Source organism: Hydra vulgaris, chromosome 04 (genome assembly GCF_038396675.1).
Source record: "Hydra vulgaris chromosome 04, alternate assembly HydraT2T_AEP".
Taxonomy (NCBI): Eukaryota; Metazoa; Cnidaria; class Hydrozoa; order Anthoathecata; family Hydridae; genus Hydra; species Hydra vulgaris.
Window position 1 is genome coordinate 21,143,799 of NC_088923.1, and position 24,267 is coordinate 21,168,065.

The 24,267-nt window shown below is 28.5% G+C and overlaps 1 protein-coding gene across 1 annotated transcript; it reads right to left on the reverse strand.

Moving 5' to 3' along the window:
• Positions 1-712: 712 nt before the first annotated feature.
• On the reverse strand, positions 713-22,395 carry LOC100212160 (exostosin-like 3). The gene is made up of 6 exons (XM_065795756.1): positions 22,153-22,395; positions 18,862-20,757; positions 18,315-18,442; positions 15,163-15,307; positions 1,591-1,719; positions 713-1,514 (listed from the first exon to the last, which is right to left on the reverse strand). The coding sequence occupies exons 2-6, from the start codon at positions 20,740-20,742 to the stop codon at positions 1,305-1,307; spliced, it is 2,493 nt and encodes an 830-aa protein (XP_065651828.1). The 5' UTR covers positions 20,743-20,757; positions 22,153-22,395; the 3' UTR covers positions 713-1,304.
• Positions 22,396-24,267: the final 1,872 nt, after the last annotated feature.

Consider the following 24,267-nt stretch of genomic DNA (forward strand, 5'->3'; position numbering starts at 1 on the left):
TCAATTAAAATAAACAAGCAATATAAAAAGATTTTTTTTTTTTGTCGTAAAATCCAACCTTTATTTTTCTTACTGCACATACAGGTTTTAGTATAAATTTGATTAATTATTCATATAAAATGGAGATATATTTCACATTTGTTGAAATATTGACCACAAATGAGTTGATGTAGGACACTGTTATCATACCTTATTATCAAGTTGCTACCAAAGTACCTCAATTGGGTTAAGGTCTGGCGATTAAGCCGACAACTTTTGTGTATTTTGGGTCATTATCCTGTTGCATAAAAACCTGTGTCCAAAATATATATATATATATATATATATATATATATATATATATATATATATATATATATATATATATATATATATATATATATATATATATATATATAACCCTTGGAATCAGGGTCGACATTCAACAATGCCAACCTTAATATGTTTGAGGTCGGCAAAAAGTTTCCGACCTTGTTTCTATGTTTTATGGTAAAACTTTTGTGTCAAACTTTTTTTGTCAACTTCTAACAGATTAAAGTTAGCAATATATTACTGACCTCATTTATTCTAATTCCGAGGGCTGATATATACATAAATATATATATATATATTTATATACATATACATATATATGTACATACATATATGCATGTTGTATTACTATTGTATTTTTATGTCACAAGGGTAACATTAAAGTGAAAAAATATATATCTTTTATTCAACATATAACATATAGATAATTAGCATACACTTTACATGAGTTCATTACATATTTTTTATTCATAAAAAAAACATTGGGTAAAAAATAAAACTGTTTGGTAAAAAAATCTTTTAAATGAATGCCATAAATATTGCATAATTAAAACACAATATAAACAATAATACAACTTATAAGCACTTATAACTTTAACAAGTTAAAAAAATCCATGCAATATCATATTCATCTGAAAGCAATATCATATTCATCTGAAAATTTATAATATAAAAGTAACAATAAAGGAATGAGCAATGATTCTGCTGTTTGTAACTATAGTAACTTCAATAAAAATATAAAATATTATGACAGTAAATCAAAATGGAAATCTAAGATACAAAAAAATAAAAAAAACTTCACCATAGGGCAATATACATTAAACAATTGTAAGAATTACAAAAAAAAAAAAAAAAAGCTTGAATATGTTAAAACTTTAATATGGTAATATGTATAAAGAAATAAATCCAATAAATAAAACTTTTTAAAAATAACTTGGGTTTTTAAGTCAAATATCAAGATAATTATTTTAAGTATTCCTAATACAAGTTTTTCAGACATATTGAAAGCATTTTGTTAGTCCGGAAGGAAGTCTAGTTTTAAACAATATTGAATCCGCTCGATATTGAGTTCTTTTCAAGGGATTGTACCCGAACACTTGTTCAAAATATGTCATACAACTATTTCTTTCAAAATAATGACTTTCATCAGCTGAGAGAGCAGCCGGGCAGCCTGGACATTTAAATGTCCAGCGTGATGTTACCTGCCAAAAAAAAAAATCAATATTACAAAATTGAAACAAAACCAGATGTTATTACAGTTAAAAATTCTTCACAAACTTTTATTGGTGGCTTTTGGGTAATATGTGCAACCAAAAAGTTCATTGCAATATCTTCACAGTTCATATATTGATCCACCATTTCTCTGATTGATGATGCCATATGATTTGTGTAAACATAAGAATAATACTAAAATGATAAAACTATATACATGCATATATAAATACATACATACATACATACATATATATACATATATATATATGCATATATATATATATATATATATATATATATATATATATGCATATATATATATATATATATATATATATATATATATATATATATATATATATATATATAATATATATATATATATATATATATATATATATATATATATATATATATATTATATATATATATATATCCTCAGTCAATGTAGCAACACTCCACACATGTTCTACCTATTTGTCACTTAATGTAGCAGCATTTCTCACATGTTTTACCTATTTGTCACTTAATGTAACAGCACTCCTAGCATGTTCCACCTATTTGTCAGTCAATGTATATAAACCGTAAAAAAAAAGGATAAAATCCTATAATATTTTAATATTGAACTTAATGCTGCCATTACCCATCTGTGCAACTTTTTTTTACTATAAAACATGTGCAGAGTGTTGCTACATAGACTATCTTAGAGCCTGCTGCTACAAGGAAGTGCTGCTACATTGACTGAGAGTTTGGTTTGGGCAAGCAATCTATCATTTAAAAAAAAAACTTTGTTCAAGTTATTAAACTTTTGATGGTCTGGTTTATTAGAATTCTATACAGTGTATAGAAGAAACTTTTTGACTACCATGCAGGACTGTATATACATTAGGGTGGGTCATAAATTTTTTTCTGAGCTGCTAAACTGGTTATGGTCTAGAAAGTTACTTTAGGTGCTACTTATTGTAAAAAAGTCAAAAACATTTAAAATAACAAGTGTCTTGTACTTGCAACTTTCCCACATAGATTTACTTTTAAAAGGCTTACAGCTAAAAATATTAGAAATCCATCAAGCACTTATTATGATACAAAGGCCACATCCAGGGCTAGCGAGAAGAGGTGTTTTTTTTTGGGAGTGTGTTGTAAGCGTGTTAATTTACAGAAAAATCAAAAAAAAAACCATGCACCCTATAGCCGGCCCTGGCCATATCTGAAGCTTAAAATTAACATAAATGTTAAAGTTCTAGATTTTATTAGTTCAATGAAACAATATAATAAAATGTAATTTTTTTTTTTTTTTTTTTTTTAAACATCTTCGCTTCTAACAAGGCTGCAAGCAGCCACTAATTAAAGTTGGAAGTTACTGTAAGAGAAAAGATGAAGATTGTAGAGCAAGATAACGATTGACGGACGATTTAAAAGATTGCAAATTATATAAATCTGGAAAGCAAGATGAAGGAAGCGAATTCCAAAGAGCTGATGTTCGAGGAAAAAAACTAGACGAATAAGCATTTTTGGAGCACTTAGGAACAGTCACAGAAAAAGGATGACACTTAGTTGAATGACGAGTAACACGAGAATGAAATTTAGTAGATGGCACAAGAGACGCTAGCTCTTTCGAGCAGTGCCCATTATAGTATTTGTAGAAAAGAGAAAGAGAAGCAACATTACGACGATGTGATAATGGTTGAAGGTTGGCTGCAAGAGCAGGTCCAACTATGTTTACAATGCGTTTTTGCACCTTGTCTAAAAGAAAAAGGGCATCATTAGAAGATCCGCCCCAGATATGGCAACAGTATTCCATACAAGGCCGGATTTGAGATTTATAGAGATAGAGAATAGAATCCAGAGTAAGAAAGTGGCGAGCTCGATAAAGAGATGCAACCTTAGCAGATGCTAATTTTGCAACCGATTTGATATATGGTTTCCAAGAAAGATTGGAAGTAAGAGTTAATCCTAGAATATGAAGAGTAGGTGACTCATCGAGTACATCACCGTTCATAAATATAGGAAGATCTAAATTATTGCGATAACGATTGTCTGAAAAAAATTGAGTTTTATCTGAATTAAAGTTCACCAGCCACTGTGAGCCCCATGCTGTAGCAGAAGTGAGATCCTTTTCAAGCTCAAATGCCCCCTCCAGGCAATCAGAGGGTGTTGGTTTCTTATCACGACAAGAATAAATGGTAGTATCATCAGCAAACAATGCCACCTTAGATGTGAGAATATCTGGAAGATCGTTAATGTAAATTAAAAAGAGTATAGGGCCAAGGGTAGAACCTTGAGGAACCCCTGAAGTTACAGAATAAGAAGAAGAGTGTTGTCCATCGAGGACAACTTTTATGCTACGATTAGAAAGGAAGGATTCAATGATCTTAAAGATGTTGCCGAATACACCATAAGAAGAAAGCTTATGGAGAAGACCAGCATGCCAAACTTTATCAAACGCTTTTGAAATGTCAAGAGCGATGGCCTTAACCTCTCCACCTTCATCTAATGCACGATAAAACCTGTCAGTTATTACTGTTAGCAAATCAGCTGTAGAACGAGAAGATCGAAATCCATATTGATGGTCAGAAAGTAAGTGATTAGATTCAAGATGAGAAATTAAGTGTTTGTTAATTAAAGATTCAAAAACCTTGCTTATGATAGGAAGAAGACTTATGGGACGGTAGTTAGACGAATCAGATCGCTCTCCAGAATTTTTAAAGATAGGGATAACAGATGCCGCTTTCCAGCAGGCTGGAAAACAAGACTCTGATAAGCACTTGTCGAATAGTTTTGAGAGTATAGACGACAGCTCTGGAGAACACTTCTGCAAGACAATAACAGGTATGTTGTCTGGGCCACAAGCTGTAGAAGAGTCTAGACAGGAAATCATTTTAGATACAGATGCTGAAGTGATACGAATGTCAAGCAATGAATCAACCTGTTTGTTGGCAATATCAGGTAGAACGCAATTAGTGGAATCAAGAGATGATATTGATGAAAAGTTATTAGCAAACAGTTCGGCTTTGTCTTTAGGTGAGGTGACAAAGTCTGAACCATACAAGAGAGGTGGAATTATAGATTTGCCCTTATTATTGATGTTATTAAAGATTCTCCAGAAGTCACAAGAGCCTAATTTTTGAGATGAGATACGAGATTTCATGACCTGAGAATAGCGGGTTTTGGCGTTAGACAAAACCTTTTTACAGTTGTTTCTAGCAGTAATAAACAGACGTCTGTTTTCCGGAGAATTGTTTTGCTGATAAATATGGAAGTAACGGTTTCGATTGGCAATCGCAGCAGCACAGTGTGAGGAAAACCATGGAGGAGAGTGAGGCTTGACCTGGAATCGTCGAGAGGGAATAAAAGATTCCATGCCAGCCTGAATCCACGAAGTTATATAAGAAGCACATTTGTCGACAGGAAGTTGAAAGATTTCTAGCCAAGGGCCATCACGAAGAAAATCACGGAAAGAATCCCAGTCAGCTTTACTGTAGTTGTAAGAGGTTCGATAGTAGTGGTATTCAGGTGATGAAGAAGAATGAGATATTAGTTTTAAAGAGATCAAACTGTGATCAGAAGGACCTAAGGGTAAATGTGGAGAAACTGAGCACTGACTAGGATCAGAAACAAGACATAAGTCGAGTAGAGAAGGTAAATGATTAGGGTTGTCAGGAAAGCGAGTTGGAAAGTTGACTATTTGAGTTAGGGATTGAGAAAGGCAAAAGTTGTGGGCTTTAATGCCTGCAGAGTCACTGACACTAGAGCCAAGCCATTCAGAGTGGTGAGCATTAAAGTCACCGACAACAATTATATTAGCTGATGGATAAAGAGAGAGGGCTTGGTCAATATGATCAGAAATAACATCAAAAAGAGTGCAGTCTTGAGATGAAGGAGAGCGATATAGAACAAAGAGAAAGGCAATAGAGTGAAGTGGTGCTAAACGAAAGCACATGAAAGAATAGTTTGTGGATTCAAACCTAGTTTCACGACAAACAGGTGAATTCTTACGAATGTAAATGCCCAGGACAAGCATGTGACTATTGGAGTCTTTACGAATCAGAGGAAGATAACCATTAACACTAAGATCACAAGATGAGACAGCCGAACTCAAATTAGTCTCACAAAGAGCAAGTAGGTCTGGTGAACTTTGCAAGAGATAAGACTCAACAGAAGAAAAGTTACTTCGAAGACCACGAATATTAGTGAATGATAGGTTTAGAGAACTTGGTGATGATGATGGTTTTTTGTGTTTTATAGTTTTTGGTACTTTATTCATTTTTAAAATAGATTGAAGAACTTGACTCAAAGCATAGATAGTACTCAGAACACCGTTTAATAGCCCAAGCAATTGCCTCATTACTACTAATAAACCCTAAGCCGTAACAAAGGGCTCCAAATGTGGCCTCCGCAATGCACACCAAAAGTACAAACAGGGACACCATCCATGCGCAACATGGCACTGTTAATACTTTGATATTTTTCAGCTGTTGATGGAATCAGCCTCTCTGAGAGCTACCACAGAGTTCGGGAAACCTGACTACCAGCCGGCCTCAGAACCATAAAACTGAGTTTTAGAGCTGTTCCCTCATTAAGTGATAATAGAATGAGTTGCCTAGTCATAAAAACAGAGACACAAGCAAAACCCATGCATTGAGTCAAGAAGATTCAGCATTCAACATCCTAAACTGGAAACAATGTATTAAAAATACATCTGCGCCAGCCTAATAGATGAAGAAGGGGTGCGAGGCTGGTTAACAGATAGAATCTGTTTACCCCTTAAGTCTTTGCCTAAGAGGCCTTCTACAAGACAGTAGCCGGGTGCATTTAACATCTGCCCAAGTTGAGCATTTTTATCGAGACACCATCTCTAGCCTTTACTCAACCAAGAGCCCCAAGGCAGGGGGTGTTTTAAATCGGAGTTGGCATCTCCTAGCCTTTGCCTAAAAAGGCGTATCCTACAAGGCAGCAGGACATGAAGCAGATTGTACTGGGTTACATGTTACCAGTAGCAGGATAACCTGATCTGACAAAATTTACAAAAAGTCTGATTTACAGCTAACATGAGGTAAGTCTGTTCTGGATATTTCTCACCCTGTAAAATCATCCCATGTTGCAACTTATGTCCAAAAATGGTTTGCTACAGAGATATCTTTAATAGCATATTTAACTGCCTGAGAGTGACAGGGTATACCAAAAATGAACTCAAACTGATAATGTTGAAGATTTTCATTCTCAATAGCAGCTAGCAATGGTGGTGGTGTGAGATCAAGTCAATCATATCAGCGTAAGTCAAAACATTGGCATTAAGCTTGATGCTTGACTTATCAAAAACACGCAAACATAAATTACTTCTCAAATTAATTATTTTGTCACAACAGAAATATTGCACAGAATCATCATTGTCACAAACACCAGAAAGAAGAATGTTTTCAGAGTGGGCAAAGTAGTTGTTGTTCTACAACACAGATTCCAATATTTTCCAATCTTCTGCTCCAAGCTCATGACACTGCTTCATCAAATAAAAAAAGGCTCTTTGCTCCATCAGCACAAGAAGACTCTTGATGTTGAACCATGAAGGAGCGCAAACATTTACAATAAGTGTGTGATTTTGAAGAGTGATGAGGAATAGGCCTCTTTAGACATATACAATCTCAAAATTTTGTTTGCTTTTGTCAGCCACCTAGCATGGCTTAAATTTCCTGGCATTGTGTTCTGTAAACACATAATTTCATCACTATAAAATCTATATTTCTGATCTGTACTTAGATTGTTCTTAACCTCATCATTTACCTTACCAATTTTCATAGCATAGCTTTAAACTTTAAAATTTGTAAATCCTTGGGATCAAAGTCTAGCCCATCCATAGCTTTTTCAAAATATTTCAGTCTTGAAATATTTTAGATGCTATGAATATTTTGTAAAAATATTCTTCATAGCTTTGTAAAAAGTATTATGTTTGTAAAAATTTATATCTTAAAACTCAGATGTTTTTAACCAGTCAACGTTGACCAACAACTCATTTTGGGATGTCAAAACAGCAATTTCGATATTTTTGGTATGGTTATTGACTGTTGACTGTCCATTACGTTGTGCACTAGCAAATAAGCAATAATAAACAAAGAGCTTGTAAAATAGTGGAGAAATATTGTTAGGAAACAATTACTAACATCAGTAATGATTTGTAAAATATTGTTAAAGGCATTGACGCTGTTATATAAGTTAGGCCATATATATTTAATTACACCCTAGAGAATTTTTGAATCTGTATAAAAGCTGTACAAAAATTATTAAATCAAGAGAGTGCAAAAAGTAAAAACGTCAACAAGTGGCTATGGAAACATTTTTATTCCACTGAATTAAAGCAATAAATATAAATTATTTTAAAACATCAGTCTATTTTTACATCTAAAATAATTAGAGGCTTGTGATAATTATTAAAATCATTAAATTAGGAATTAAAAAATAAACATACTTTATGAAAAAATACTCCTGTTAAAACTTGAGATCAGCCATCACAAAACCACTAACTTCTTCCCCCACTAGTAAGTGATCAGAGCCCCGGCCCCATCCCCGGCTAAAAATGAGATATTTTTCAAACTCAGCCCTGGCAAAACCATATAGCAGGGGTTGATAGCAGGGGCTTAAAAAAATTTATAATACTTTATATATTATAATATTATGGTTAGATTTACTATTTATTAAATACTGGCATACATTTCAGACTTGGACAGTAATGGCGTGCGATCGCACTCTGTAACTGACCACGCTAATAGTTTTTTTTTCTTTATAACTTGACCACAGCTGTTTTGATGTTTTAACAATTTAAATGTAATTAAAAAAGTGTTACATTGTGAATAACTTTTAATCGTTGATCTTTTCTAAAGTTTTTATTTTATTATATGATCGTTTAAAGTAGCCTCCTTATCTGTAGTGGCCTTCTGGGCCTTGGGGAGGTGAAATAACAAAAAAAAAACAAAAAAAAAACAAACAAACATATTTTGTGTAATTTATTAAAAAATGTTATATATAAATATTTTTTTTGTAGGCATGTATTTTTTACAATAAATTTAAACGTTTGAAAGTATTTTTCTGTCTTCCTAAAAATCTTTTAAATGATTATTTTTTAAAAGAATTTTTTATTTAAACTACTTTAATTTATGAATAAGTTTAAAACTTTTTGTGACTAGTTGCTTAGAAAAATGTAGGCACATTTTATATGAACTATACAAGAATTAAAGTAACTTATTTACTTTTTATAAGCATGTATTTTGTTGATTAATGGAAAAGTTTTGAAGTATTTTGTAATGTTCATACAATTAATTTTTATAATTAAACTTACTATTTTTTTTTAATCTTCTAAACATTTTATTTTTTATTTTTTTCAATTACGATAGGAATGAATGAGTTTAAATCTTTTATAATAATTTTTTAATACATTACGTGAAACACTTATTAATAAAGTTACAATTTGCTTGCAATGCTCAAATTAAAATTAAATTAAATTGCTAGTTTTTTTTTCTATTTTTACAAATAAAAAAGTTTAAAACCTTTTTTTATTTTGACTTACTAATTAAAGCATGAAATTATTAAAAATTTCTATTTTAAAAAGACTACGTTACTTTTTTTAACAAATTATTTTTTTTTGCAATTTTTTTGAAAAAATAAATCTTTACACAATTTTAAAAAAATATATAAAACACTTTTTAATAAATTTGATTAAATTTGTTCATTTAATAAACAAAAGTAGTAGTTTATTACTTAATCTATGCGTTTTTTGCGTAACTTTTATTAAAGTTTTATTAAACGTTTTTTATTAACGTTTTATTAAAAACATTTAAAAAAATAAGTTTTAATAGCATATATTTCAAACACAATTAAAAACGTAACAAAAAGTTTCGCTTTGAGTTAAAAATTACTATTTTAAAAAGACTACGTTACTTTTTTGTAACAAATTATTTTTTTTAAGTTTAAGTTTTTAGTTTTTATTTTTATTAAAGTGCTTATATATTTTCTTTTTTGGAAATTATTTGGAATTATTTTTTCTTTACTATTCTCATTATTATTTTTTTCCTATTTAAAGTTGAGCTTAGCATTTTTGATTTTAGCGCATTTCTGAAATGTTTAAATAAAAAAAAAAGGTTTACGTGGTCAGCAATAGCGCTTGATCGCACACTATTCCTGTCCAAGCCTGATATTTATATATTTTAAACTCTAATTTTCTTCCAACAAGATTGCAAGCAACCACTATTAAGTTATGAGTTACTTTAAAATAGAGAATATGTAAAAATACTAGGAAATGGTTAACTGAAAACTTAAAAAGTTGTAGGTTGTATATATAAAAGAAAAACATGAAGATGGGTAAAAGTTATAAGGTTTTTTTGGTGTGCAAGGAAAAAAACTGAATTAATAAAACTTTTTTTAGCATGAAGGGACAAATACAGTAAAAGGATGCAACTAATTGAATAAAAAGCCATGCAAGAATGAGTTTTGGTTTATTGTAATAGAAATGATAGCTTGTTTGAATATTGACCACGATAGTATTTGTAGAAAAAAGAAAGAAATGCAACTTTACAACAATGGGAGAGTGGCTAAAGCTTGGCAAATAAAGCAGGTCTAATTACATTTACAATGTGCTTTTTTCTGTCTGAGAGTAAGAAGGTTATTATTCATCAATATAGGAATGCCAACATTATTGCAATATTTTTTTGCAGTAAATAAATGAGTTTTGTTGTCTAACAAAAATTCTAGATTTTTGACAAAAGACAAGAGTATAAAGTTGAATCGCCAGCAAATAGAGCCACTTTAGATGTAAAATTTTCATGAAGATCAATATTGTAGATAAGAAACAATACAGGAGCAAAGATAGAACCTTGTGGTACCCTTAAAGTTACTTGAAATAAAAAAGAGTCTAGGCCTTCAAGAATAACTTTAATACTGCAGATAAAAAAAAAAAAATTAATCTAAAAACCTTTACATAAAGAAACTAATAGCAAAGTGAAGACTAATCGTAGGATAGTTAGAGAAGGTCAAAGTGTTTTCTAGAGTTTGGAAATATTGGAACCACTTATTTAGCACTTTTTAAAAATTTAGCAAAAATTAAAGAGAGTTCTGGACAACACTTTTTTAAAGCTATGATGGAAATCTTGTTTGAAGCACAAAATGTAGAACTGTTTAATTGAGAATTAACTTTAGCATTGGAAGCAAGAGTGATTTTGATGTTTAACAATCAGTTAATCTTTTTAACTGGCAGTAAGATCAGACCCGTGAATTAGAGACTAAATGTTAGACTTACTTTACTTAATGACATTGTTGAAGACTAACCAAAAATCTCTAGAACCTAACATCTGATACAAGATTTAGTAAATTGAGAACTGAGCTTAACTTCAGACAGGACTTTTTTACATTGGCTTCTTGGAATAATAAAAGCACATTTGTTCTTAAGAGAGATGTTCTTGTAAAAAAGATTATGGTTTAATAAAGCAACTGTTCAAGATGGTGAAAAATGCGGAGTAGAATGAGGCGTGACTTAAATTTGAAGAGAAGGAATAAAAGCTTCCAAACTTTTAGTTCAAAAGGAATAAATACTTCCGAGATGCGCTTTATGCATACAAAATATGGATATAAACCTATATGTTTGCTATTTATTTAGATGCTGGCATACAATATCCTTTCATTTTTATATAAACTTTAGCACTTATATGGTGTAGTATTTGCGTGAAGAGAAGATGATGATTACGATGATCATGTTGATCATAATGATGTTTTATGCATATATATACAAAATATAACATGAATTTTGAATAAAAAAAATATATACTTTAGGATGTATAAATGTTTATGCAGCCCCGGTCACAAACCCGGCCCTGGCTATATTTTATCAAACACAGCCCTGGCCCCCAGTCAATTATTAACTCCGGTTGCTTACTATCCCGACCCCTCTCCTAAATCGTGACCTAATTTATTGGCAATTTTATTATACAGTTTTTTTTCTCACTCAGGACTTAAACTAAGCGTGTCACAATTTTCTTAAAAAAAATATTTTTGTAACTTTTCTTTTTCTAATTTAGCATTTTTTTGGCCATTCCAAATAAAATGCTAAATTAAAAATGAACTTTTAATAAAAGTATAAAATATTTTTGTCTGAGGTTTTTATTAGTGGTCATCCATTAAATACATCACGCTAATTACAAATTTTAAATAGAAGTATGATCATTTGCTCTCTTATGCAGAGTTGTTCATTCAACATTAAGCGCATTTGAATTTTAATTAATCTTGAAATTTAATTAATATCTGCGTGGAAGCCAATAATATCCTACTGCTATTTAAAAGTTAAATTTAAAGTGATTTACTTAATGGGTAAAGTACATCACAGTAAATTTACCTGTAAACTAAATCAAAACAACCTGTAATGTTATTACAGAGAAGTAACTCAACTATTAAATACACTTGATATGATCAAAGACATTTACTTGAAATGTTTCTATTTATATCATATATGCTGTTAACGCATAATAAGCTTTTAACTAAAAATTATTTTAACGAGAAATTTTAAACAGAATGATAATCACAATAGCATTTTTTTAACATTTTCATTTTCTTTATAGTGATATCAAGATTAAACTTTTCCTATGAATATGCAAGTTGTTTTTAGGAATTCTTTTTTTTAAAAAACTTAAAAAGAAATCTATTTGAACAAGAGAATTTTAGTCTTCTAAAATTCTCTTGTTCAAATAGAATAGAGGAAGAAAGTTTTATTTAAATTGTAAACATTTTTAATAGTTAAATAACTCTTGAAACGCTATTCAGGCCTTCCCAGGAGAGGCGTGCGGTCGCACGCCTTGAGTGAACACGGATATATTTTTTTTTTTGGATAACTCGGCCACGCTTTTTTAGCATATATTAAAAATAACGCATTTTTAAAAAGACGCTGAAAAAATCAAATTAAATTCGTTGTATTATTTTGTAATTTTTTTAATAATTTATTCTTTTCATTAATAAGGAAATAATAACATAAAAATAATATATATATATTTTTTTTGAATTTTTTTTTCTTATAACAAATTTTTATTTTTTTATTTTACATTTTTTTTTTTTTAATTTTAAATTTTTTCGCATAAGTATGTCTTTTTACAAAAAATAACTTCTAAGTTCTAGAAGAATTATTATCTACAAGGTTCTTGATAAGTATATGAATGTTTAGCTCATTCGGTTAAGACATTACAAAGCGCCGCGGAGACCCGGGTTCGCATCCCGCGTCGGCAGAGCATATTTTTCAAAATTGATTAAAAAAGTTTTCGGTCACATTTTCTGTTTATTTTTTCGACTTGTCTCAAATATCGTTGCTGAAAAAATCAACACCTAAAAATATATTATAAATAATTATAATATAAATAAATATAAATAAATAAATTTTTTTTTTAATGTTTACTAGACATAAAAAAAAAAATTGTAATAAGAAAAAAAAAATTTTTATAAATAAGTATAAATATATATATTTCATTTTTATGTTCATATTTTTATATTAATAATAGGAATAAATTATGAATAAAAATAATAAAATAATACGACAATTTAGTTAGGTTTTTTCAGCGCCTTTTTAAAAATGCGTCATTAATATATGCTAAAAAACCGTGGCCAAACTCTCAAAAAATATATATATATGCGTGGTCACTCAAAGCGACCGACCGCACGCCTCTCCTGGGAAGGCCTGCTATTATTTTTTGTTTCTTGAAATATTTTAAAAATAGAAGCATTCTATTGCAAACATTAAACCAGTAAAATAAAAAGTAAATTAAAAATTTTTCTTTGAAATGAAAATTTAAATTAAAAAAAATAAGTTTTTCAATTCTGTTCACAATATTTTTTTTATTAAATAAAAATTTAGTTGCACCCTTTACATAGGCTAGTTGGCAGATTAGAGGGGCACTGGTTTCTAGTAACACATTCAACCGTTGATGATTGAAAAATAGGGTAATTTAAAAATGCTGGCATTTTTGGTGTGGATTTGACAAGTTTATAATGTTTGCATTTTCAGATAGTTAGGTCTAATGGTCTTATATGCTGTTAATCTTAGATCAAAACAAAGTGTTAGAAAAATTTACAAGCATCTCAAAATGGCTGAAAATTGGACTTTTTAGGCGAGTGGACATTTTGCTTTTAGATATATTTAAGTTCTAAACTGCAACAAGTTGCCTATATTTTGCCCGTGTATTGCAGACAGTAGTAGCTAATCAGAAAGGCTATCTGTTAAGACTTGTGGATGAACAGAATAATGCTACAGTTAGTTTCAATTTGGCATATTTTAGCAATTTTATGATTTTTTCCAAAGTTGAGGAGGTCATAATTTTTTTCTAATTTAACACAAGTTAATTAAAACCACTTTTTTAAAGAGAGAACTATACAGAAAATAGTTCTAGAAAAAATGAGACACTTGTTGATAGTGAGAAAAAAGTTACACAAATGGTCAAAACAGACTACTTAAAGTAGTCTGTTTTGACCATTTGTAAATCGAGGGGGGCCACTGTGTCATGTTTGTAAGGCTATAATTTCCAAACCGTTGAACTTGGAAGTCTGAAGTTTCAAATTTAACCTATCTACATGATGCACATTTTTTTTTTTGTTTTGTTAATTTACCTCTCCAAGGCCAAGAAGGCCACTACATACGAGGAGGCTACTTAATTGTGGTTATAACCCTCTCTCAACTCTATAACTCCGAAACACGAACCTTGACGAACAAGGCCGCTGCGCGGAGAAACAAGTTGAGCGCAATACTACCAGGGACGTGGTGGAGATCGAACTCGGAACCTCTCGCTTATAAAGCAAGCGCTCTACCACGACACCACTACCGCATGTAACATAACAATACGTAAAAATCAGGAAAATCAGAGATAGTGCCCCACAAAGTTTTCTTTAAATTAGATGAAATATAATGATTTGACCCATTAACACAATTTTTTATAATGACAAAACAACTTTGCAGTATTGTTTTATTGTTGTTTTATAATAATTTTTACAATAACAATTTAATACGCTTTAAAAATAAAACATATTTTATTGTCAGCATGATTAAATATATTAAATAGTTTTTTATAACTGTTTAAAGTGGTTTAAATATTATGACATTTGCATTTTTACTTTTACTTTTTTAGGTACATCATGTTAAGTAAAAAAAATTACTAAAAGTAATAATAATAGTATTAAATACTATTGCACTTAACTGCAACTTAACATACTTGCACTTAACTGCAACTTAGCATACTTGCACTTAAGCTTTTATAACTTAAATTTTTCACAATTTTTATAATTCCTTCTCTTTTTCATAATATCTTTCAGACTTTATTACTAAAGCAATAAATCTAAAAACCAGGCAGTGTATCATCATCATCATCATCATCATCATCATCATCATCATCATCATCATCATCATCATCATCATCATCATCATCATCATCATCATCATCATCATCATCATCATCATCATCATCATCATCATCATCATCATCATCATCATCATCATCATCATCATCATCATCATCATCATCATCATCATCATCATCATCATCATCATGATCATCATCATCATCATCATCATCATCATCATCATCATCATCATCATCATTAAATTAAGAATAATAATAAAAAACATACTTTATGAAAAAATGCTCCTCCGGTTAAAACTAGAGATAATTCACATGAGTGTTCAGAGTTGTAATCAAATGAATCTTTAGTAGCATTGTATGAATGGTGTCTGCCAGGAAAACCAACTAAACGATTACGATTTTCCCTCCAAACTCTTTGATGAAAAATATAATTTACAGTATGTTAAAAAAGTATTCATATACTTAAAAAAAATTACATGTTACGACCAAAATTTTTGTACTAAACAAGTAAAGTTTTATAAAAAAGTGCATCTAAAATATGCATTACAAGCCTTTGCGTAAGAAGCATGCAGTCGCACGCCTTATATGATCACGCATATAATACTTTGTTTTGACAACTTGGCCACAGCTCTTTGCAAGTTTTGATAATTAGCGCTTTTAAAAAAGATGCTAAAAAAACAAAGCAAACTTTAAATAAATAGTCCATAAGCATAAAAGAGATAATCACAGCTCTATCAATCTTTATCATTCCCTTCCATGAATAAATAGACTAATACAAGACGGATCCATAGTGAGGGGAAAAGCCATGAGGGCATCTGCCCCCTCCACCCCCTTCCCTCTCAGATTTTTTTTTTTTTTTTGTAGAAATTGATATATTAAAATCAACAGGTTGTTTAAAAATGTAAGTAAATTAGGCTGTTTAAAAATGCAATGAAATTCAATAAAAGTTTGTGGTGCAAATTTTAAATTTTATTAAAAAGTTAATAGGATAAAGGGTGCAACAAATCGACAAACGTGCGCATGTTTGTTAAAAAACAGACAGAAAAATAAACATCACATTTCTTTAATTTTGCTTATGCAAACATTTTTAGATTAAGATTTTTCAAAATAAAAATTTTCAAATAAAAAAACAATTAATTTCAGAGACTTTTAAAAACCATGCCAAAACATAATTACTTTTTTCAATAGCATTACTCTTAAGTAGAATATGTATAATATATAAAACGTATAATATGCATGGTCATATAAGGCATGCGACTGCACATCTGCAGTCGCAAATTTCCTGAGTACTTTATTGCAATGTAATAAAAGGTGATCATTGAAAAAAATATTCAGATTAGAGTTTAAGCCAAAATGAGTACAGAAGCTATCAAAAAATCATTACAAACAGTTTTATCATGGAAATTTAGTATTTAAGAGATTTATATCAAATAAGTTTTGTGTTCAAGTAACATTTGTTCTAGTTAATGAATTATCAAATATATCAAAGATGTTTGGTAAATTTATTCAATTTTTATTTTTTTTAAACTTTTTTTTTTATGCATTTGCAAAGTGCCTGCAAATTAATGATATATGCACAATAAAAAAAACTTTTAAAAGTGTTTTTAATATGCTATTATTTCACTTTAAAAGTGTTTTTAATATGCTATTATTTCACTTTAAAAGTGTTTTTAATATGCATTACTTCACTTTAAGTATAATAAGAAAATAAAAAAAAATAAAAACATACAAAATTTTATTTATAATGAATGGATTTGCTTTAAACTTTTAAAGTAATTGCTAATTACTTAAAGGAAACTTATGCTTAAACAATGATCATGTTTAACATTTCTACAATAAAAGAAAGCAATCATAAAATTCAAGCTCGGTTTCTTTGAAGTTTTGCAAAAGCATTCATTTTTGCATTATAATAGTAATAACAAAATATCAACAAGATTTTGAAAAAAAAAATCATAGTTTTCTATCGTATGATGAAAATTTAAAAATTTAAATAAAAAACTTTAGCAAAAAAATAATCGTACAGCTCATAAGTAATGTCAAATTAATCAAATTTCATGGAATAGTATCTAGTATCAAGTGTGCCTCCTTGGGCCTTGATGGCCTCAGCTAAACAATTTGGCATAGAGTTGACCAATTTTTGGGTCTTTTCTGTTGCTATATTATCCCTTGCGTTCATTATAGCTTCTTTCAAGTCGACTTAGCTTCTAAATGCTTGGTCGCCAATTTTTCTGTCCAAAATATACTACAAATATTCTATAGGATTCAAATCCGGACTTGGAGATGGCCATTTCAAAACGTTGATTTTATTTGTATCAAAGTATAGCTTGGTTTTCTTAGCAGCATGTTTTGGATCGTTGTCCTGCTGGATTATGAAACCATTTTTGTTAGCTTTGAGAATTTGACAAAACATTGAAGTTTTCATTTTGTCATTAATAAATATCAATTTCTCCATTCCTTTCTTACTCACACTACCCCAAATCATTACATTTCCTCCTCCAAGCTTTACACTACCTCGCAAGCAACTTAATTTATAAGCTTCTCCTTTTTTTTTACCACACTTTTTGGACTCCATAAGATGAGACAAGGTTGTATTCTGACTCATCTGACTACAAATTTTTTTTTTCAATATGATATTGGCCTTTTTTGTAATTCTTTGCAAACTCCAATTGATGTTTTATTTGTTTTGCAATTAAAAAAGGTTTTTTTTGAACTACTCTAATACAATTTCTGATAGTTTGAGGAGCCACTGTGACGTTTGAGGAGCCACTGTGATGTTGTGATCTTCTTGAACTTTTAAAGCTAGTTTAGCTGCCGAAAAAAATCTATTTTTATTAATGATGATATTGCGATCACTACTAGCAACGGTTCCGATCAGATCATTGAGGTCATTGAGTTATAAACAACTCTTGCTTCTTTTTGTATCTGACGGTAGGATTTTCCTTGATTTTTCAAATCAACTACGAGGCTTTGTTGATGGAATGACAAATGTTGTTTTCTTGATGCCATTTATCTGAAACACATTTTGTTTTATTTCTACTGGACCAAAGTGTATTAAAAAAGTTACTATTTTTAATTTTATTTACTAGTTTGATTGTTCAATTTTAATAATGACCTATTTTGTTATGCATTATTATTTTTATTTGCAGTCAATTTTATTCATCATTAAATCAATTGTGTAAAATTCAATAGGTTTGAAAAGCAGTTAGTTCACTAATACAAAAATAGATTCTTAAAACAATATCTTAATAAGATATCTAAAAATTTCAAATATTAATAATTTCAACAGACAGCTCATTTTTTTGATGCAATCTTTAAAATTATTTTTTTTAAGTGTACAATTATTTTTTTTACATATTGTATTAAAAAAGTATTTTGAACTGTAAAAAAACTAAAAAAAATCCTTGATATTTAAACTATTACCGAAATGCCAATTCAATTTCATCATGTCGCAAATATATATCATCATCAACAGATAGTATAGCTTCGGTTTCAATATTTGAATATGGAATAAATCGATTATTTAAACTATTTCCAGATGCTCTAATTACCTGTAGTTAATTATAAACAAATCTAATTACCTGTTGTTATTTATAAAAAAAGTCATTAATAGTATAAAAACTACAAGTAACTTGTAAACATATTATGAGCAATATTTTATTTAACAAAACATAATCATGATTTGTTAAAATATTCTCAATATTTTAAACTAACATGATCATACATAACCATAACAATAACAAAACAAAAAGTTATAAAACAATAAAACCATACAATAATAATCATAACAATAATAAACATAAAGAATAAAACCAACCAATTATTATCATAAAAATAATGACCACAACAATAATAAACATAAAAATAACAATACAAAAAATATTAATAATATAAACTTTTATTATGGTTTATATTGTACAAAAAAAATCTATACTTGAACCTAATATATTAAAATCTAAAACTGACTTACTTCTACTCTTACTCCTATATCAGGCCATACTATATCATCTGTGGGATCAGATGGATGGTTCCAAACAACCACTACTTTGTGCAAATACTTCATACCTGACAATCTTTGTAGCGCTTCCATTAAAATAGAGTATCGATCATAAGTTAACATTACAACAGTGAACATTTCAAATGGCATATCACCACCTAAAGATCGCGAAAAAGATACACCATCTCCACCTTTCCCATCTGCTATAGGCATAAAATGCTCACGACCTTCTTTTGAAAACTGATACAATGACGGTGGAGGATTACTCCAAGGAGTAACAGGAAAAAATGTTAAACCACCAGGGTATGAGTTCCATGATTTATATGAAAACCTGCTAAGAAAGGAAAAATTCTTTAAAAAATTTACAGAGTTTATAACTGTATCATCTGGTTGCTTTGCAATGTGCAAAAACTGCTTGACTTGGAAGTCTTTTTCTGGTGTAGGCAAAACGCCAATGCGATGTTTAAACACTTCTATCACAGTTCTTAAAACTTTATAATGGTCAGAAAAATATGTTTCAAATAAAAAGCGACCATGAGCCTTCATTGCTGATATATCATCCACATGAAATGTTCGCAGAATAAAAATTAGCTCAGTTAAACGTTGAACTGGTAGCAAAACAGCAGCTTTTTTCCAATCTAGGAGATCTGAAAATGGTAAGAAATCTTTGTTGCCAAGTACAACTGGAATAGCTCCATTATATAAACTATACCATAACTCATCAACAAAGTAACGATTTGAGTGCAAAAATATTATTGTAAACTGTGAATCTTTCAAGAGCTGCATTATAGAAGGATTGTCAAATGAGCAATAATTATGTAAACAAGTTTTTAATATTTGAGAAGAATTGATAACAACAACATCATTTTCATGCTTTATTTGATCAACAATAAGGTCTTGAATCTTATTGTTTTTATAAGATTGTTTGTAAAATGACAAAATAAACTTTCGATTTAATGGCATAAGATTTGAAAAGGCTATTTGAGTCAACTTCACTGAAGGAATAACAAAATCAAAATAATTAATGGCGCTATCACACAAAAAAGACATTACTTTAACTGACTGCTTAACATTTAGTTTGTCTACCTTGTTACAATAGTTTTCATTTTTAAAATGTTGCAAATAAAGAACATGATTAGCACCAGTACCTTTCCAAGTTGACAACGCTTCAATCTGAGCATTTAATGATTTAACAGAATCATTCATATTAAGAAACACAAGGTAAATACAAGAATTATTATCTTTTACTAAATCTATTAGGGAAATAAAATGTTTGTACAGCGGCTCCTTATATCTGGGTTCATATAAATAAATAGAAAATTTATCAACATATGAACATTTAGAAAAATCAAAACATTCATTTAAATTACAATTACTTCTGTTCATACGGTGCTTATCGCTGTCAATATAACTATTTAATGGAACCCCAACATATATAGTTTTAGTCATTACTTGTTCTGACATTTTTATACTTTCAGGTTCTTTTTTAGACCTGCTAGAGAGCTGATTTGTTAGTTTTTTAACTTCTTTTTCTAAAATATCTTTGCGATTTACAAGCAAAGATACTTGTTCTATAAGAGATACACGATTTTCATCCAATAAACGCAAATAATTTAATGTTTTCAATTTAATATTGTCTAACTCTTTGAGTTGCAACTTCATGGAATGGATCTCTTTTTGCTTTTCATATAGATTTATATATTGAATACTTCTGAAATCAGAAACCAGATCATCTTTCAGTTCAGTGGGTTGGATAAGCAAAACAAGTTGGATAAATAAAGGAACAACAAGACCTAATACAACAACAACCATTAGTACAAAACGAAAGAAGCTGACCCATGAAGTTAAAAACATTGGTTTCTTGTTAACCTACATAAAAATACTATATACATTAGCACTACCTAATATTTAAAACCCTTTATTACAATATAATCATATAAATTGTTGTAAAGCTCAAAAAAATTCAGAATATTACTGATGAGTTCTTATATCATGATTTGTCTTAATTAAATTTTCATTATCACCAAAAAAAAAAAAAAGTTCTTGTACTTATTTAAAAAAAAGAAAGTTTAAACAATGTCGTGATAAAATTTCAAAATTAAAATAGAAAACAACTTTTAAAAAATTGGATCTTTTTTAGTTGTAAAATTGAACACCAATTTTATATATTCCATATGCATTACGTCTGCAATTTTTTGCCGACCTCAGGATTTTAAAACATAATTGAACTTGCTATTTTAAATAAATTAACTAGCAGCAAAGCAAACACTTTATGTAAATTTGAAATAAAATAATTAAACAAAAACAGCAAAATACATGTCGTATTTAAATTCTAAATAAAGTTGTTAAAGTAAAAAAAAAAATTAATAAATATCAACGAGAAAATTTTTTATTTAAATTATAAATAAAATAGTTAAAATTATAATTAAAAAAATTAAAAAATTACTTTCAATTCTTTAATTTAAAATTACTTTCAATTTTAAACAGAATAAATCAAATATGGTAAAACAAACTTTTTTCTTCTAAATTTTGAACAAATTAATTCAAAAAGCACAACATTAAAACAAACATTTTTATTTAATTCAATAAAATATTCAATATGTGTTAATAAAAAGTTCGATATATGTTAGTTAAATGTTCGATATGTGTTAATTAAATGTTCAGTATGTGTTAATTAAATGATTAAACAATTAAGATAAAAATGATAAAGCAAAAGTTTTTATTAACTTTTAAATAAATTGAAAAAATAACAACATTTAAATAAAATCCTTAATAAAGCAAGTAAAATAAAAATAGAAAAACAAATGCTTAATTTAAAACAAAATGAAAAAAGGATTTTATATTAATTCTAAATAAAGTAATTAAAATAAAACCTGCAAAACTAAAGTTTCACTTAAAAGCCTGATAAAATTTTCAGGCAAGTACCGACGTTTGTAAGAAGTCGACAAACTCGGCGTTTGTTTATTTTATAAATTTTTTGCTAAATCTTTGCAGATCGTTGATTTGTTGAACACTGTTTCTAAATTTTGTGCTGACAAAAAATTTTTTCTTAATTAAGTCTGATATTGAGCCAAATAGATATAAAAGATAAACATTCTAGTGGACTAAAACATTTATTTTGTATTGCATCACCTATATAAAACAATATATACCCTACAATACAATATTAGGAAAAGCATTTTAATGATTGCATATTTTTCCTAAAAACACCTGCAAACACACTCTGAAAACAAAATAAATCTAACAAACAACAAAAGTCCTTACTTTTGAAAACTATCACCTTAGTAAAACTTGTTTCATTGAAAACATTACAGTGATGTCAAGATCAAAGCAGATAAAAATATACCCAAACATAAGTAGCAAGGTTTCTTCTCAATCATTAGATTAATAGTATATAATACCAAAAAGATCCAGTGATTTGAATTAGTAATTGGATTGGACGGATATGGTAACAAAAGTATTGGTAAAAACCACTGCAGGCAGTGCATCAGTTTTATTTTTTTAAATCTAAACACACGCACACATACAGATATACAAATAAATAAAAATAAGATAAAATCATTATATTTTTTTTTGCTTGTTGCACTCTTGGCAGTGAAGACTTTTTAAACAGGGATTGCGCTGCATTGACTGAAGGTTTGGCATGGTGCAACAACATTTAGTTTGTCTATACTAGTTTGTATATATATATATATATATATATATATATATATATATATATATATATATATATATATATATATATATACATATATATATACATATATATATATATATATATATACATATATATATATACATATATATATATATACATATATATATATATATATACTATATATATATATATATATATATATATATATATATATATATATATATATATATATATATATATATATATATATATATATATATATATATATATATATAGAACCCTTAGATGTTGTCCGAAAGTTTTTTCGATATTTTGTTGACAAAAAGTAAAAATTAAAATGCAAGACCGGAAATTTTTTTTTTCTAATAATGCCTGCCCCAACCAAACCCTCAGTCGATGTAGCAGCACTCCCTTGCGGGTCAGGCTATTTGTCAGTCGATGTAGCAGCACTCCCTTGCGAGTCAGGCTATTTGTCAGTCGATGTAGCAGCACTCCCTTGCGAGTCAGGCTATTTGTCAGTCGATGTAGCAGCACTCCCTTGCGAGTCAGGCTATAAGATAGTCGATGTAGCAACACTCCGCGCATGATTTACAGTAAAAAAAATAAAAATAAAAACATTTTATTAAAAAAAATAAAAATAAAAACATTTTATTAAAAAAAATAAAAATAAAAACATTGTTTATATTGTTAAAAACATTCAAAATGTTATAAAGACATTCAGAATGTTTTTAAAAACATTCTGGTCAATTAAATTTGCGTTTTTGTGGTTTTTTTAAAAAACGATTAATTTGTAATTAAATTAATGGTTTTTACTTTCGTCCAACACGGAAATGTTGGACGAAAGTCAAAAGTAATTAAAAGTGACGTATGTGTTGGCGTAAGAATCACTTTTTTCCTTCCGCTCTTCCTAAAGCCAACAAACTATAGAACTATATATATATATATATATATATATATATATATATATATATATATATATATATATATATATATATATATATATATATATATATATATATATATATATATATATATACGTAAGCAATTTTGGTTAAGCAACTTTTTATCATTTTTTAACTTTTAAATTATTATATAAGTGGTAAGATAAAAGAAGTAAATAATTTTTAAAAAAAGCACATTAGCTTTTGAATGATGTAATTTTTGTAAAAAAATTTGTTACAAAAGTTTGAATGACAATTATGTTAGAAATAAGCGCTATTTACTAATGAAAAAAACGAAAATAAAACTAAAAATTTATTTTCATTTTGATTTGATTTTATTGTAATGATTGATTTTTTTGCTGGAAAAACGCTTTTACTTTAAGCTTGAAGCAAAGATAAAATAATTCCAATAAAAAATATATGATTTAATTTAAAACTAATTTAACAAAAATATATAATTTTATTCAGATAAAAAAAAATATATATAATTTAATTAAGATTTAAAAATATATAATTTAATTTTGATTTTAAAAATATATTTAAGATTATTAAAATTAAAGTTAATGCTTGGGTTTAACTTAACTCAAATTTATTAAAAATATTACTAAATATTGTTCAATATTTAGTTTTTAATTGCTCTTAAAAAAAAAAGCTCATTTTTATTGCAATGGTTTTTTTGGTTTTCCTTCCTAAACATTTTTTTTACTCTTTTTTACTATAATTAAATTTTAAATAAATGACTCCATCAAAAATTAGCACTAAACGTGAGTTAAATTTTGT

Excerpts from the sequence above, each read along its gene's own strand:
- LOC100212160 (XM_065795756.1), bottom strand. The coding sequence starts at position 20,742 with ATGTTTTTAACTTCATGGGTCAGCTTCTTTCGTTTTGTACTAATGGTT. Across the intron at positions 18,443-18,861 it reads ATATAGGAGTAAGAGTAGAA|GTAATTAGAGCATCTGGAAA; the intron begins GTAAGTCAGTTT and ends AATTAACTACAG. Across the intron at positions 15,308-18,314 it reads GAAATTGAATTGGCATTTCG|AGTTTGGAGGGAAAATCGTA; the intron begins GTAATAGTTTAA and ends TTTTCATCAAAG.